Here is an 18703-nt window from a genome sequence, read left to right as displayed (position 1 = left end):
CAAGCAGCAATGCCCTTTGTTACGGTCTTTTGAGTTACAGGCGGACAGGATGGGAGGAGGCTATTTATTGTTAATAGGTAATGGCTACCTGATAAAATTCCTAATAGAAATAAATCTTCCAGTTTTATGGTTTTTGCCATAGGCTCTGAGAGAGAAATGTAAACATTTTAACATATTCAAGAAAGTTGCTCAGAAAATAGTTTGTATTGGAGTTGAGATTCGAGGCCTCATGGAATTTATTTCAGTTTGGAACTTAAATTTTTTAACAAGCTGTCGTGTCCAATTTGTCTTGAGATTTTAAAAACACAACAAAAGGTCACTTTTAAGAACAGGCTGGATGATTTGCATAATTTGCATAATAAATAAGGCACCTTTCTGCTAAGATAACTGCAAATGTAATATACAAATTACTAAATAGCATTCTCTAGCAGTACATATGTTTATGGGGATACTTGAATAGGATGTCTCTTAGCAACCACCGACTGCTTTTCAGAGTTCAGAGTGGTTGAAAGCAGTCTTTAGAAATATGCTGCTACACTCTTACCAAAATAATCCGCTCGATAAAATAATTCAAGGTTTGGCAATTCATTTTGGTCTAAAGTGGAGATAATAAAGAAACCATTTTCCCAACTGTCCTAACACAGATGAAAATTACCATTATTGGGAACAGACAAGCCTACACACTTATAGCTGTAGAAGCCAGTTACCAGGTTGGCTAAGTCTAAAATCAACAACATTACCATAGATACAAGTGCACTATGTAATCAACTATCTTTGATAAATCTGACAGCTTTCTTATGTAAAGTCTTAGACTAAGTACATAAGAAATGGTAAAGGTCATGTAAATCTAGATTTAATAAAAATTACAATGAAATTTAAGCAAGTCAGTCAATCTTAAATAAAAAAAAAAAGAAAAACCAGCAAAGTGTTCAAAGGTAAAAGTCTCAGACTGTTTTGTCGGATCCACACAAAAATCTGGATTTTCGGCTAAAAATTAGATCTGGCAACACTTACCTACTGGCCAGCAGTTAACAGGAAAGAAAGGGCGGCAGGGTCCAAGCTGTCTAAGTCACCCGTGTTCCCATCACTCCTTGTTGTCACACTCAGACTACTTAATTATGTACCACTTGTCTGGCCTCTGTAAAGACTGGAATGCACTATCCCTGGTTCTCACATATTAAAAAGTACATGCTCCGGGCACTAATAAACATTTACTTGCCCACACTGATTGGAAGAAGTAAGTTAGCAAATTGGAACTGATGAGAATCCAAGGACAGGAGAAAGCACATTTAACATCTTTTAAAAATCCCAACAGGTTTTTAAACAAAATAGAATCCAAAGGTTTTTTTAATTTTTATAATAGTAAAATTCAGATTTTTAAAAAGCCATGACATGCTAGGTAAGACATGATACACTAACACCATATGACCATGGAGTGAGACTATTCAAGAAAATATGTTGAAAGAAGGTTCTCCAAACAAGAACTGATCCCAATAACAACAGCAGTGACAGCCACAGTGTAACATTTACTGAACACTAAGTATGTGTCAGGAATTGTTCTATGTGCTTATGTATTCGCTTACTTAAAAAATCTCCACAACACCCTTTCAACATCACTCCTGTTACATTGTGGATACTTTGCATCTACTTTCCGGAATAGATGAGGCAGAGAGCAGTTATGTAACTAGCCCAAGGTCACGCACTAAAGAATGGCAGGGCCTGAATTCACACCAGTTTATACACTTAACCACTGATCTATACGCTTCCTGATGAGGAAGAAAAATGGGAGGTATTGAAAAAGGCTCCTGAGGCAACACAGGAAGCTTTCCATCAAGCTTCAGATTTTAAAAGGACACATACAAATGATGAAAGGAAGGAAACATAACGAATGTTAAGTATAAAAGAATGGCAATCTTACAAAAATAGTCTTAGGAAGGCTAATGCACAAAATCAGCTGAGGTTTATGAAAATTCAGGGTAACAAAATGAGAATATACTTATAACAGTATTTTTAATATTCTTACTGATTATAACACATACGTTCATTATTTTTAGGGCAAAAATAGAGGGATATAAAAATTGGAAAGTGACGATCATCATACATAATCCTATCCTATCAGACAATAAACAACAATTACATATATCTCCTTCCAAAATTTTTAGTGCACATACAAATAATCCTTTCCCCTAAAATACTGGACTCAGACTCAAAAACTCAGTGTTTCATAATGTGCATGTGCCACTTAAAAACTGATCAAGTGCAGCTCTATCTCATTCTTTTTACAAACTTATGATTATTTCACTATAAAATGTCCATAGTTTATTCCACCAACACCTCTACTGAGAAACTTCTAAATTGTTTCAAATTTTCTAAGAATTATTAACAATGATGTGTTCAATATCCTTGTGTATGTATCTTTGTGTACATATCTATTTCTCCTGAATTTGCTCAGTCAAAATTTAAGTTGATAGAATACTATCAGATTTCCTCTTCAGGGGATTATGCCTATTTAATGTATATATGTATCTACCCATCTATCTATCTACCTCTCTATTTATACATTCTCCTAGGTTTTATGGCATACCAAGAAGGGACTTTTCTACCCAAGCCTCTATTATATTTCATTCTCCTTTACCTATACAACAGTCTAAAATGAATGTACCTTTATAGTATGTTTTAATAGGTAATATCATTAGTTTCCTTTTTCAAAATTTTCTTTTATTTCACAACAATTTCATTTGAAATTTTCAAAAAAAAATACTGAAAATTCAATTAGAATTGCACTAAATGTATAAATTATTTGGAGATTTTACAAATATCTTTCTGATGGCAAGTCTTCCCATCTAGGATGTTACATTTCTGTATTTATTCAAGTCTTCTTTGCAAAATTTTATTGTTTCATGTAAGTTTTCAAATTTTGTTTCAAAAGGTAAAGATTTTAAAAATATCAGAATCAGCCCTGGCTGGGTAGCTCAGCTGCTTAAAGTACCATCTGATATGCCAAGGTTGCGGGTTCAATCCCTGGTCAGGATACATACAAGAAGCAACCAATGAATGCGTAAGTAAGTGGAACAACAAATCAATGTTTCTCTCTCTCCAAAAATCAATAAATTTTAAAAATGTTAAAATATCAGAATAGAAAAAAAAGATATCCTACTATTACAGATAATTAGGTATGAACAGAAAAATTAATATTTAATAAGCAACCACTATGCTCCATGCATACCAGCAGACAGTTTTACAAATCATATCATTTTATCATCATAACAAGCCTAACTGTAACTTGTAAGAGATATAACCGTGATTGCCATTTTACAGAAGAAAACACTGAGGCTCAGAGCAGTGAATAACGTACCCAAGTCTTGAGTGCATGTTTGAGATTTAAGGTAGGGATCCTGTGTTTGTATCCCTCCTGCCAATTGAATTAAGCTTTACCAGCTGTCAGTTTTGGAGTTTTTCCTTATTTTACTTACAAATGACTGATTTATCCTGTTATCCCCATGTCATAAATGAGGAAACTCAAGTTTGGACATTAAAAAAGTATACTTGTTTCTGCCCTGGCTGGTGTGGCTCAGCGGACTGAGTACCAGCCTGCGAACTAAAGGTCCATCGTTTTGATTCCCAGTCAGGGCACAAGCCTGGGTTGCAGGCCAGGTCCCCAGTTAAGGGGCACGTGATAGGCAACCACACATTGATGTTTCTCTCCCTCTCTCCCTTCCCATCTCTCTAAAAATAAATAAATAATTTTTAAAAAATACTTGTTTAAAGTCACATTCTAAATAGGCAGAAAAGCCTGTGTTTGAAAGAAGTTTCTTCTTACCCCTCAGCTCCAATTCTCAGCTCCTAAAATGTACTTAGAGTACATAGAGGAGTCAGGATTCAAATCCAGAGCTTCCAAACTTTCTTTCCACTACGCTGTGTTAAAATAGCTCAATTCCTCCTTTGCTTTTGCCTTTGCTGACAGGGGAATGAAAGTCCGAATAGTTTGTAAAGAAAAAGCTAACTGCTACCAAAAGTAAGTTTAAATCTCATGGCTAGAATACGTTAGGTCTAATATTTAAAGAGATATATATTGAGGTCACCAAAACTCTTTCTGAGACCTTTGACAATCAACAGGGAATAAGAAATCTGATCAAAGAAAAGGAACGATGTAAAAGGCGTCACAGGGTGGATCTCACTAACAGTAACGCCTCAAGCTCCAAAAGCCCCATCCACTTCCTACAGGTCCCAAGTCAGGACCCAGCTTCCCAGGAAGAGACCTCAGAAGTAGGCCCGGAATTGAGCCCTACTCCTAGAAGATGCTGGAATCCCAGTCGCTGGCAGTAGGAAAAGGCACAAGAGACAACTTTATAAGTTACCACCATGAAGAAATAGGGTACTCTGGAAAATGGCAGCCAGCACGCACTCAGGCTTACCCCCAACATGACAGTCACCGCACTGGTTAGCCATGTGATTATATTCAAGTACCACTCCGTGGTGCCACTGAATCTGCCAGTACCCTGACTGTCCCTTTCATGACTGATTGAGGAACTGGGGTAAGCCTTGGTCTAAAGGTTTAGTTCATAAACAGATCCAGAAGAGGGAATGTAAAGAAAGCAAAGAAGTTGTAAAAATGAGGCAGGGGCTCAAAATGTGTAAAGTATAACTGGATGGATTTCACTATTTATACTTTATTTCTTGTCTCTAGCAAAACTCGGGGTCAGAATATCAATCCCACAGCTTATAAGTACTTACAGCAACTTCACCACTACAAAGCAGTAGCCTCCAGAAGTTCACTAATGCCCCATGGCAGATGAATGGCACCCCTTTTTATGCTGAAGTTCCAAGGCCCATAGATGAGGGGAATGCTGTAAACATGAAGTTCTGGCTTTCACCATAGCATGTGACAGTCTCTACACTCTCCATCTTATGAACAGAATTTTAAAGTGCAGGAAAGATGTGACATTAAATTCCAAAATGGATCAAGGATGCACTTTGAAGACCTGCTGATGAATGAATCTGTGCTATAATAAAGGGAAGTTGCTAAAGGCATGCCACAGGCCCCTAGCCTCTGTCCCAGCTAGTTTAGTACTTTTAATCAATGACTTTGATGAGGCCAGTAGCCAGCATATTTAAGAAGATCACAGATATGATTAAGATGAAAGACGCAGTGAATAAGGTAGATGACAGATTCAAGATCCAGGAAGACTTTGAAAGGCTGAGGAAAAATTATATTCTACAGAATCTATATCAGATCCTACGCCTAGACAAAAAAACAAAAAAAACAAAACACAAAAACCCCACAAAATGAACAAGAAAACAAGACAAACCGTGGCTTTACAACAACATACATAAAGCTAAATTAGAAGTCCGTTAAAACCACAAGCTTAACGTAAATTAGCAGTGTTAACAGCGAGACTTCCTCTCTAAGAAACCTAGCCTCCGAAGGAGGAGAACCCAACTCTAAGCTGCACTGGACTGACAAGACTCGGGGCAGCATGTTCGGAAACAGATGTCACCCGTGAAGACAAGCGGGCACATGCTGAAAGCTTCAAAAACTGACAAATGAGACAGGGTTGACAGAACTAAAGAACTCAGGCTAGAGAAGAAAATGCATTCTGACAGCTGGGAGGCTAGAATCGAGAAAGCAGATGGGCTTAGTCCATCCTGAACAGGATATCAGAACTATCAGAGAATTTCCCATCAAAATCTGGATTCTGTTTTTCTTGGGGAAAAGAAAAGTCTGACTGTAACTGAAGAAAGAGGGGTAGCCAAAGCTCCCTTCAGTGGGAGCTGGTCTGCCTCCTATTGTCTGACAGCTGGATACCAGGCTCAGGAGAAATGAGCCTGCAAGCATTTGAGTTGCAACTGCTGTTCTAGAGAAAAAGAGCCAACGGGTAAATTCAAAAGCTGTGTCCTAACACCTGAAAGCTTATGTCTGGGATACTGATATGCTAAGGGACTAGTCTGGGGTAATATTAGCCAAACATATAGGGAAGTCCAACATAAAAAAAATTTTTTTTCCTAACAAAAAATGGAACAGGCTGCCTGAGTACATGGCCTCGTCTCACAGAAAAGGGGTAAATTCAGGTTACCACTGATGAGGGTTTCAAAGAAGACTAGTTAAAGAACTAGAATAGGCAACCCAAAACATCCTTCCCAAGCCTGGGTCTCTCTGACAGTCTAATCTTGATGAGCTTTATTATCGTCAGCACGCACCCGCCGCCGTGGAGAGCCACCCTGAGCTGGCCCTGTGGGCTTTTCACATAAAGAAAACACTGGCTTCAGAGTATGATTGTAGAATTTACTGTTTCCATGCCAACTGAACACAGGCTTTACTGTAGAATCATTATCTGATCCTCTCAGGCAGTTTAATTTACCATAAATATAAGAGAACCTGGTTATTTCATTCGTGTTGAGAAGCAAGGGCTACTCCTGATTTGAAGCCATTCCAAGTTACAGTGAGATTCAGAATCACAAGGAGGCGTGATGGGCAGGAAACCAGAATAGAAGATGTGCTTGGGGAAACTTGGTATTTCTACACTTGAGTTCACTCATCTATAAAATGGGCATGAAGTCTGGCCACGTCTATTCTAGACTGTTGTGGGAATCAAATTAAATAATGCACATACAGGTGCTCTGACAACTGCGCAGGTGCTATATAAATGCAAGGACTTTCCAATACAAACACAGACCTCTTGTGCCTTGTGTTTAGTTTATCGGATACGACTTTTGCCTTCTTGGTATAAGAATGTGGTTCAGTTTACCCATTCACTCAGCGATCCATGTATCCGCCTATTTACCTGCTTCTCTGGACATCTTAAACCTCAGTTTTCCCAGGTCTCCCATGTTAAGTTGTGAGACATGATTCCCCGGGGCGGTATCACTGTATGCTAGGTGTGCAGTAGAGCTCAATGATTTGCCCACATAACCAGAGGGAAGGGGCTACACAGGTGCTAATGAGCCCCAGAGGCAAGGTACCAGGGCTCGTTTCCATCTCTGACAGTTGAATCAGGGTTTAATTGCACTCAGCCTCACTGTGGGGATGTACAGGAGCTTCCATGACCCTCAGCTCCTTGGACCTAGCCTGCCTCCGGCCCTCTACTAGGCAGAACCATATGAAACTGTTGTGTTTTGAATGTCAAAACTGCCAAAATATCAGCTATGGCTCAACCTAATGTATCCAGAATTCTAAATGTATTCATTTAACTAGGGAGACACAACAAGGTCATCATGAAGGTTACCAAACTTGATCCAGGTAAGCCATAGGGAAGATCAATTTCTTGCCAAATTAATGGTTTAAATTTGAGGTTCTCACTGGGACACCTGACTCACTCAGAAATAGGTATTTGTTCTTTTCTACATGTGGTGCCTCGCGCATCACTCAGAAAGAAGCTCCAACAGTTCGTACACCAGTTGGCTCAAGTACCCATTTTTACAGATGAATGCCAACAACAAGAGAAAGGAGATGTTACCTAAAACCTCAGTGCCCAGAAGTACCTAAATCCCAGGTGAAAAGGAAGATATGATCCATGGTTATAAAATGTAAAATGACAAATCAGGAAAAATTCGTACTCTGATATGAATTAGATAGGTGAGAGTTAATCCCTTCAGGGAAATTTTAAAGTGTTGAGCTGTGCTATTTCCTAGCTGTGAAAATCTCCTCATCAGTTCTCTGACTTGATTGTTCATCAAAGGTTACTCTGAACCATGCCAACTCAGTTTTCACAGATCTATGCAGTGGTTCCTTAAGATTCCTAATGCAAATAGTAATTTTCAAGCTACATAAAAATTCAGGTAAACTAGGGTTATATATAAAATCCCTTTATAACTAAATTTGGGGGGGGGGGGAATTGCAGGGACTTAGGTATTACCATTCCTTATTATTTAAAATGTAATTAATTTCCAGCACAATATATCAAAGAGGTAGCTATTACTTTTAATGGGCATTAACAGAAACTGTCATTGGTAGATTTTGCAAACATCAAGAGAAATGAGGTAAAGTATTATCAACTGAATAACAAATACATGCAACCACAAGAATTGGCTTACCTGTAATACAAATTTCTGATCTATGTATTTTTTGGCAATGCTGGGTTGGAATTCTTGGCTCTCCAAAAACCGTATGAAAAATTCATATACAAGCTGTAACAAACAATGAAATTCGAATTATAATTCACTGAGAATAGTATCAAAAACCATAAAAAGCCTATAACACTAAAACTGACAGATGTTAAATGCTGAATCACTATGTTATACACCTGAAATTAACATAGTGCTATGCATCGACTATAATTTTTTTTTAAACTATAAAAGAAAACATGACAGGTCTTAGAAAATTGGGTTTTAACATAAATTGACTAGCTATGCTAGCCTTTCATTGTGGCTCACAGTTGCTGTTATGTTTTTTAACTTTGTAAATTAAAAATTTAAAAATACAGCCAAATAAAGCAAATAAAAATCTCCCATAATCTTGCCATTCAAAAATACATTAGGATTTTAATGTATAAACCTCCCAATTTTTCTCTATAGTTCTACAACACAGCAATGTACTATAAATACATATTATATGGTTTTGTAAACTATTTTTACCATCTAAACCAGTGATTTTCAACTAGTGTGTTGCAAAAATTTTTACTGACCTCTTTTCTCTTAGATTATCAAATAAAAAAAATGACAGCAGCCAACACAACAAGAGCCTTCTGACGTGAATGCCCCACCTTAAACCATAAATATGTAGGTCATATAATAGAGCTGAATTTTATTGGTCACATGCATACTAAGATTACATCTGATTAAGAAATTCTTGATACCAGAAATTCTTATATACAACTATAGGCATCTGATTTTTTTTAAAAAGTCACTTTGGAGCAAAAAGGGGAGGAAAATACCTTTTTTTTTTTTTTTTTTTTTGTAAATCAACCAAAATTATTATTTTGTGTCAGATTGGCAAAAAATACCTTTTGGGGTATTCCACAGAATTTTAGTAATTAGTTTATATGTGTCTTGAGATGAAAAAGGTTATTCCAGAAAGTAGATTATGAACAATTTATGTTAATAATATCTAAGCCATTTCTCTTGATAGCTGCAAGTTGTAGTCCATTATACATAATCTCCTATGCTCAGACATTTAAGCAGCTCTGAATTACTTCTCTATCAAATTATCCCGCAATGCACATCACATTGTATAGCATATATTAGTGTGCACTGACCCACTATTTTACAAGGAGATACTTCTAGAAGTGGAACTGTCAGATCAAAAGAGATTCAAACATTCCAGATTTCAATAGTGAGTGACAAATTTCCCTTCAGAAAGTTCATGGCACATTACACCCCTCTAAGCAATATATGCTGGCAGAATATTCTCAGCTGCAAAGAGTAAGAACATTGTCATCTGAAGAGTCAACCTTGAATACCTGTTCTGATGAACAGTAGGGGAATACTGTTCATGCTCTTTGCATAATAAATCTATGTTAAAGTACATACGAGATCCTGGTATAGTACACAAAAGTATATTAAAACCAGAACTTCTAAGGGAAAATAGACACTGGGTTAGAAGCCTAGCTCTGTCCCTTACTAACTATGTAACCCTAGGCAAGTTCATCTTTCTACAACTCTTTCTTCACCTGTAAAATAAGGATGATAATCCCTAAGGTTAAACGTGAGAACATACGCAACGGCCTCTGTAACAGGCTAACTTGTATCACCACTGTCTCTACTGCCTAAAACAGCATTCTCAAACTTTCTAGTCACCCTTTACGTTTAAAAATGATGAAGGACCCCAAAAAGCTTTCTTTATATATTGGTATATTACATATTTAGAACATTTAGATGATTATAGTATATATTATCAAAAGATTTTAAATATGTATTTATTTCATTTTAAAACAATAAAATATATTACATGTTAACATAAATCATGCATGTTTGTAAAAATAATTTTATTTTCCAAAAATATTATTGAGGAGAGAGGCATTGCTTTTTATTTTTCCAACTCTCTTTTAGGTATGTTAGAAAACAACTGTAATTGTCTTATCTGCTTTTGTATTCAATCTGTTTCGGTTGAAGAATATAAAGAAAATCAATCAAGCCTCACACAGATCTCACCGTGTAAAAAGGGGGACACATTTTCAGTCTTTTCACATAATTGGGGATAGTCTCCTTTGATACCACACTATAACTCGACAAACAGTCATTTCTTAAAAGATGGGTTGCAATGGAGAATGAGAAACCATATCAATGCATTTTTCATATTCCATTACACTAAAGTCTAATAGTCTGTCCTGCACTTTGAATGGATCTTTACTTGTGTGGTTTCCTAACATCATCTATTGGCCAACTAGAAAATACTGGTTCACTGTGTTACATAACATTATCAAATATTGATACATTTCATTAGTTATATTCCTTAATATCTCCAATTTTATGGGGGGGAAAACTCTATTGGAACCTGTAAAGTTCAAGGTGACAGATACAAGAGAGATACAAGATTTTCAAATTTTAATTCTAAATTTTGCTTGAGTGCTCTAATTTTACTAGTGGTAACAATTGTTTTGTTGTTTAAGTTCATTTTAGAGAAAGTATCCACCAAATACCCAAGCCAGAATAAGCCTGGTTTGTCAAGCATTCCTTTAGGTAAAAATGACAGTCCATGGAAAAGCAGTTGAGCTTGCAGCTCAAAACTACCACACGAGTGCCTTAGCACAAGACACCATTATACTTCAGTAAGCAGCAGAGGTGCTGTATGCATATTCCTGCTTCTTTGTGAAGAATGTTTTTAAAATGTGTATTCAAAAGTCAAGATTTAATAAAAATTAATACTTTTTTGCTGCTTCATTAAGAACATTCTCAAGTGAAAATGCCTTTTTAAAAAAAATTGCAAGTACGTGGCAGTGAAGAGTAAGACTGCTGGGCCTGTTTGACACAATCACCTTTACAACTATTAGTGCAAATGCCAACACGGTGAGAAGAGCGAACAATGGAGCACTACTATAAAACTAGTTGTGACATTGCAGGCCACTGAAAATCCAATCTCAGGTCTCCCCTAAGGGTCTGCAGATACCACTAATCCAAATGTATCACACAGTAGCCTTCTAACTTCAGGCACTAATTTAACACTTAAATAAGGGATTCACGTTAGAATTTTACTTCTTTATAAAATGATGTTTTTGTCTTTGAAACTCTCAGAATTGAGAAAAACTCCTTTCCCAATGATCTGAAAAATACTGTCAAGTTGTGCAGGTTGTTCTCCTAGTCATAGTAACACCTGAGTCCCAACACATCCTAGGAGAATTGTTCTTCCTTTCAATACACAAGTCTTTCACATCTTAGTTCTACAAATAGAATGTAAGACTTATTCAAGTAACCCACAAAGTGCAGAGATTCTCATCTTCCAGCCTGGCGTGTGGGCTGCCACGGGGCACTGGCCAAGTGCTCTCTCCCCTCTGGTCCCTTGAAAGCAGTTATGGTCTAAAGCGGTTCAGTGAAAACACTTCAGGCATACGTATTAATAAGCATAAATGTTCTCTGTACTTAAGAGATAAATTTTACTTCAGAATCAAAAATCTCCCTTGAGTTTCTCAAGGGAAAGACTGGGAAGTTGGAGGGAATCAATTAGTTTTCAAGGTCTCATAAAAGAATTCTCTAAGGAACATGAATAAAAAGGCCTTAGCATTCCTGTTTTTCAGTCTCAAGTGAAAAGCATTAAAAACAACCCCTTAATTGTAAATGGAAATCATGTAAAATTGTATTCTACTAGAAATATGTACAGACGTAATTTCAGAAAATAAACAAATAGCCATGGTAACTATGGGATACCAGGTTAAAAGATACCAATACAGATAATGAAAAAAAAAAATCTAATAACACATACAGTAGACCCCTTGACATATTTGAACTAATATTTGTGGATTTAATATTCTTCTTTCCATTAGTATTTTAAAATATCCCCAATGAATCATGATTTATTCTAAGAAGTGGTTTTGTGTAGACACAAACTTCAATCAAAGATGAGGTATGCAGGGGCAATCAATTAGCTGGGCAATGAGCCTAGCCATTCACCGCACTACCATGTCTCAAAAAGTAACACAACTGCATTGGGATGTGGGGGTTGGGTGATCATTGTAAACAGTTGCTTCCCTATAAATATGGTCCAAAAAAGAGAAGCACACTGCTAATGCTGGAGTTAGGAAAAAGTGAAAAGGTCTAAGAAAGTGCTATGTTTTGGTAGGAAAAATGGATTGTTTGATCAATTAAAAAGTAAAATGTTGAATCTGGTGATGAATCACTATGACACAAATGACCTATGATGAACAGAAAAGGAAGTTTCTTAAACATTCAGTGAGTCCTCTTGCCAGTACTAAATCCACATATCGGTGAAAATGGAAAGGTGACTGATTTGTGGAGTCAGAATATGCAATGAAATACAGGATTCCCGACACAAGTCAGCCTGTATAAAGACTTCCATGAAGCAACAAATGGTGAGGGCAACAGCGTACCTACTGAATTGGCCTTTATTATAAATGAAGGTTGAAACACTGATGGCATCAGCCTCTTTTGAATATAATTTGTAACTTTAAACCACAAGGGCACATGTCTCATCATCACTCCTCACTGTTGCTTTGGTTTTAGAGTTTAGGATGAACCAATGGTTAATGTTCCTGTAGTAATGATATAGTGTAAACTCGAGATTTTGAGTAGCAGAACTTAGTTTAGTAGCTTTAGAAATTAATTTGGTCCTATATTTTATAGTCATTTAGCTTAGGAAGGATTAGGTGAAATACTGAAGTAACCATTATTGTGCTTTAGGGGAAACATATCTGTGGTGATTGTGATTTTTAGAGTATTCCCAAAGCTCCTGCCAATGGCCAGAATGGTCTACTATCTCCTCTTTGGGAGGTAGAGAAGACAAATGGAAGCTTTTCCTGTTTTTTTCCACAATAAGATGTGAAATTTTCCTGAGAAAATTATCTTTTTTTTGTTTTGTTTTTCAATTTTTTTTCCAGACTACAATGCAATTCTATAAACTGATGCCAAGCAATAAGAATAAGACATGACAAGAAGTCCACCCATTCAAAAGAGCAATTCTTTCAGGGGTATGTTTGTCACAATCTGGGATATACTATGAAAAGCACAAATAGTTTTGCAAATTTCTTAAGACTGTAAATATGTGTCTGTCACCTTAAAAAAAAATCAAGCATCTAAGGTAGTAAATCAACTATTGCATTTTAATTAATTTATTCAATCCTGGCATTAGTAGTAGAAACACATATGTATAACACACCTGGGTAAGAGTTGAGAGCAGAGCCCCTGAAAACTCTCTACATAACTAGAAAATAGCATACATGTATATCTGCAGCAACCCTGAGTTGTCAAAGCAGGGCAGGGAATGTTGTAAATTTATGTCAAAAATTCTCAAGTGGAGAAAAAAATAAACCTTTAGAATGTCTGCACGCCTTATCTCTCTGCTGCACAGCTGTCTATGCTTCAGAGCGTCAACTAGTAACTATGAGAACAGCTACAAAGGTGCAGTGGCTTCTGTCTTGAGGTGAAGATGTACAAGGTTATATTCTTTCTCTTCCATTCCTCTCCCTCCTTGCTCCAGTTCTCGGAGGACGAGCCTTGGAGGACAGTCAGACTCAGTGAGGATGACTTTGGGATTCATTGCATTAAATTTCCTCGTCCTGTTCTGTTGAGAAATGCTGGTCTAGAGAAGGCAGCCGGGAGAGGAGGAAGGAGAATGACTAGTATGAAAAAGTAAATACAACAAAGGTGGGCCTGGTGCCAGGAAGGAGGTGCCCTGATCTGTCCTGGTACATGAGTATGACTGGAAAGCATGGCCTTCTCCAGGCAAGAGAACAAAACTGGCCATCACACATGCTTTCCCTCAGCTGTTGCTCTTCCTTACAGCACTTTGAAATAGCTGTTACAGTTTGTTTTTGCCTTTTGGGCTAAAGGAACACATCTGTGGTCATCATAAAGACAGGCATGCAAGTCACCAAGCTACCCACTGCTGAGAAAGCAACGTGTACTCTGTGACCTGATCACACCTAACTAATATTAATGTGAAAACAGTTCTGTGCTCACCTGAGGGTCTACCAGGCAGGATCACATAGGAACACATTATAAGAGTAAGAACTGCCAGGTAGACTGCGACACGGAAGGGCCCACACTAAAGCATTACACTGAAATGTATTACTTTATTCTTTTGGCATCCTAATTATCAAGAATAGTAAACATAAAAGGCATTCTCTAGCTTCCCGTTAATGTACCGTAATTTGATTTCTCAGTGAATAAAGGCATTCAATAAATTCCCATGCTAACTAGCTAATGAGTTAATGGATCTTTCTTTTGTAACAAATAGTAGTTCAAAGTACCTGTAAGTGTGGCCACGATGCCTCGAGGGTAGGTTCATCTTCTTCTGGATCAAATTCATTGCTGTCACTAGGAGGGAGAGTTCTGAATATATTGCAAGATACCTAAAAATAAACAAGCAACAGAATTAGCTGGAAGCACCTCCTGGGCAACCTTACACAAGGTCTTTGCCGCCAGTGAAAGGGAACCCAGATGGAAACGCCAGTGAAAAGAGCCCCACCAAACTGAAACAGACGGGGACAACTTTCCAAAGTCTTTGAGGTTGGGACCAACTCTAGGCAAAGCTGGAAAACGGCAAAGCAGCACCTTCTACCCTCTTGAACAGTCCTCCTTGTCCTTATGTGGTCATTCCCACCCCAGGTCCCGTGACTATTTACCTTCCATAAAAGCCTAGCTTTTGGTTACTTACCAGTGAAACAGGCTTCTAAATAACCACTTTACCCTAAGGTATAATAACTGCTAATGGGCTTCATGTATTTCCTTTCTCAGGCTTATTCACAAGTTGCAAATTTACAGTTGAACTAATGGTGAAATTTCAGGCATTTACAAGAAGTACATCAGAGAAGATGTTTTGGAACTTTTCTAACATGCTCACAGTCACACCTAATCTGCTCTCAGGTGGTTTACAAAATAGTAACAATACCCAGGATAAGATACAAACCTCTATAAACCAGGCATTCCTTTACCACAGGCAATTTCCAAATTAAATGCTAGTTGCTCAAAGAATGGCCATGTGTCAGTAACTGTTGAAACTGGGTGATAACATGATGATGGTTCATTAAACTATTATACTATTTCTGTATATATTCTAAGATTTCTAATGGGACAACTGTAATAGCATAATCAAAATATACTTTAAAAAAAAGATTTCTATTGTAAAACACTTGTTTTTAAATGCTGTTGCTACTATTCTGAGGGTTCCTTATTAATTTCTGTTCTGTTTCTTGTCCTACTTACTCACCTATCTTCTCCTAAGTATCCTAAGTATCTCCAAACATATCCTCAGACCTGAAGAATAAAACGAGGAGAGAAGGCGGGGGGTGGGGGAGGGGAGGTAGTTACATGTGTAGAAAGCAGAAAAGGAAAAGCAAGGAGATACTGCACCAAAAGCCTTTGCTGGACTTTCTATATAATGCAGAAAATAATAAGCTTTAATATGCTGATCTGAAAGAGGGAAGAAGAAAGGCTCTGAGGCCCATATAATCTAAATTTAATTATTCATTCAACAAATATTTATTAAGTGCCCATTATGAATGCCCACACAATGTGCTAGGCACTAGGAATATAGCAGTGAGCAAAGCAGATAGACATCTGTGCCCTCATGGAGCTTATACTCCAGTTAAAGTCAGATTATTCCAATTTCCTAGCTACGGAAACCGCCCAGATGTATACGGCACGAAGTGGAGATTGGATTTTATTTTAAGTGCCACAGGAAGCCACCAGTGGATCTTAAACAGAGAAGTGACATGATTTGATTTTTGCTTCATAAGGAAAAAAAAAAAGATTCTGACAGCTACGTACAGGACAAACCAGAAGAAGACAAGTCAGAAGCCTGTGAAAGTAGCAAGACAGTTTGGACTAGGATGGTGACCAAGAAGACAGAAACAGATCCATTCAATATACACACTGCTGACTTGGATATATATGGTGAAGGAAAGGAAAGAATCAAGACTGAGTCATAGGTTTAAAGCCATTTAGGAGATGGTTTGGAAAAGGAAAAGGTTTCTTTGTTTGCTTGTTTTGGTGGGGAGACCCAGAAATCCAATTAGAAATGTGTTAAAGGAGCAATGTGCAGGAGGCAGACATACAAATCTGGACCTCAAAGCTGAACATGTCAGAACTGGAGACAAAAGAGTTCTTCGGCTATACACAATATTTACAACGAAAGAGCTAATAGGACACACCTTGGAATGGAGTAGAGAGGGAAAAGGGCCCTCTGGCATCTAACATTTAGAAATTGAATGAAAAAGAACAGCCAAGAAAGGCAAATGAAAAGGAGTAGGAGGTAGAAAAGTAGAGTTTGGGGATCTCAGTAGCTAAGAAAGAGTATCTTAAGAAAGCAGTTAATAGCAGCAAATGCTGTTCTGAGATTAAGGTAAGCATCGAGCAGTACCCTAGCAGCCCCCTAAATTGATACTATTATTATTCCCAATTTACCACTGAAAAAACAAGTACAGGTGTTGTTAATCTCAGGTTGCAGTTAGTAACCAGCAGCTCCAACGGAACCCATGTTGTCAAGCTCCACCACTGTGTTCTAGAAAAGTAGGTAGACCACCTCTTTTGCTCTACTTTAATTTAGATGACTGAAAAAAATTATATTAGAATGTTTCTGCTATGGCTAATAATAGTATGCACAGTTCTATTATTTTACTGTTGTCCCTTCCAATGATTATTAGAAATTACGTATACAAAGAAATTAGGAACTTTTCAGATAACCATGAACCTCTGACTTCTCTACACTCAATCATATTGCAATCACAAGAGCAAAGGTCTTTTAATTACTTGCTTTTGAATCTTCATTAAATTATACATTTATTTCAAAAATTGAATTGATTTTTCATTCCAACTAAGTCACTTATATTTACTGTACTTTATAACAATGTCTCTTCCTCCCCTGAGATGTGAAAGTAAACCATAAAAGTTAAAGACGACGATGATGATGACTACTTCTGTATAGTAAAAATCTGGAGAAAAAGGTAGAAACTTCTGTTCCTCTGTACTCTTGGACATATGAACCCCCTGACAGTGCCCACCATGTCCTACAGCAATTGTTTACAAATTTGTTTGTCTCTTCCCACTAATCAAGGATATTCAGTGTCATATTCACATTTGTTTTCCTAGCACATATGAAGCATGAAATAAATGTTCACAAAATAAAAGTGCTTTATCAAGTTTTCTTTTAAACATTCACCAGGTAAGAAACTAGGAAGGACAAACATGTTGAGTTGGACAATTAAGAGGTGACTCTGCTGTTTAAGTAGTTCTCTAGTACATCTGGAAAGAATGTCAAAGCATATCATCAGGTGTCATGGAAATGACCGAGACTTTGACCCAGTCTGCTACAAAGTAGGTGCTGCGTAAAATGTCATGAATGAATGAATCATTGCTCCCATCCTGCAGACTCTATCCTAAGAAACTAACCCAAGACAGGACCTGGAAAAAAACAAACAAACTATTTAAAACCGTCATTTGCAACACTCTTCAAAAAGCATAAATTTGGTAATAATCCTTATGTCCAACATCAAAGAAGTACATTGGCTTAGAGGAATATTGTGCAACATTAAAGATGTTGGCTATATGGAAGCACAGAGAAATGTTTGTAAGTAAAGATTTAGGTGGAGAGACAATTGAAAATGGTTTGACTCTAACTATAAAAGAATGGATATGGGTAGCTAAAGGGAAATTAAGAAAAGCTGTATTAAAGTGAGAAGAATGTGGATGATAAAGTAGGTAGTTACTATTTTCCTTTTGGGACACAGTAAATAAGTTCTAAATCTATAAAAAGCGTAAGTTAGAGACATACAATATGTAAGTTATGCCTTTAATTTCAAGACGCAAATGGGTTCTTGAATTTGTCTGAACAAGATCATTGCCGTCAGGAGAGAGTTAAAACGCAGAGCCTCCCACAATGCCTTAAGAGTCTAGCTCAAAACTGAATCATTGAAAGAAGGCCTGAATGAATCGACCAGTTTAACTGAACGGTTTAGTTCCAAAAGCATGAGTTTAAAACTGAGTTATCCATGGTCGGGCTTGGAGGAGATCTCTAAATCCCCTCATTTTTCTGCAACATTTTGTATATGGGCCCAATTTGGGAAAATAAATTGCCTTCACCAGATTTTCAAAAGACTTCCTAGCTCTAAAAATGGTCAAAAACCACTGTCTAAAATGGTAAATATGTTTCCATTAAATCTGCCTTTATCACTGGCAGCCATTTTTGAGCTACAGCCCAGGGTTAAATAGATGATTAAATACGCAGTATGATTAAATACGTAATGGCAGTTGAATGCTTCTGCAAAGACATCATGCCTACAAGCAGCCACCAGCATCAGTCCCCACCATAGAGCCATTCTGTAAAGAGTCTCTGTGGCTAGGTTAAAACGCACCCAGGCACTTCTGAAGTCACAAACTGTCTCTGTAATATATTTAAATATATGAGGTTCTAGCCTTGAGCTTTCTATTGTATTCATTCAGGAACAGACCATCAAAAAATATGAACAAAAGAAAATGTTTAAATATATTAGGATTTATTTTTCAACTATTTTATTTTAATCTACACTGGTGTCAATGCAAAGGGGGAAAAAAGCTTAAGAAGTAAGTGTCTTTGAGGCAGTCTAATTCATTTTCATACTAA

General features: G+C 37.2%; 1 protein-coding gene across 3 annotated transcripts in view; it reads right to left on the bottom strand.

Moving 5' to 3' along the window:
* The window catches only part of PPP2R5E (protein phosphatase 2 regulatory subunit B'epsilon), a 138967-nt gene that overhangs the window by 29425 nt on the left and 90839 nt on the right, over positions 1-18703 (bottom strand). For all 3 annotated transcript variants that reach the window (XM_054567458.1, XM_054567460.1, XM_054567459.1), the window contains exons 4-5: positions 14355-14456; positions 8032-8124 (exon numbers count right to left, since the gene is read on the bottom strand). In XM_054567458.1, coding sequence (XP_054423433.1) covers positions 8032-8124; positions 14355-14456 — 195 coding nt within the window. The remainder of the gene's footprint in view (positions 1-8031; positions 8125-14354; positions 14457-18703) is intronic.

The sequence above is a fragment of the Pteronotus mesoamericanus genome, unplaced genomic scaffold, assembly GCF_021234165.1.
Source record: "Pteronotus mesoamericanus isolate MK-2021 breed Mesoamerican mustached bat unplaced genomic scaffold, CSHL_Meso_final contig_182, whole genome shotgun sequence".
Lineage (NCBI taxonomy): Eukaryota > Metazoa > Chordata > Mammalia > Chiroptera > Mormoopidae > Pteronotus > Pteronotus mesoamericanus.
This window is presented reverse-complemented; position numbering and strand designations above follow the sequence as displayed.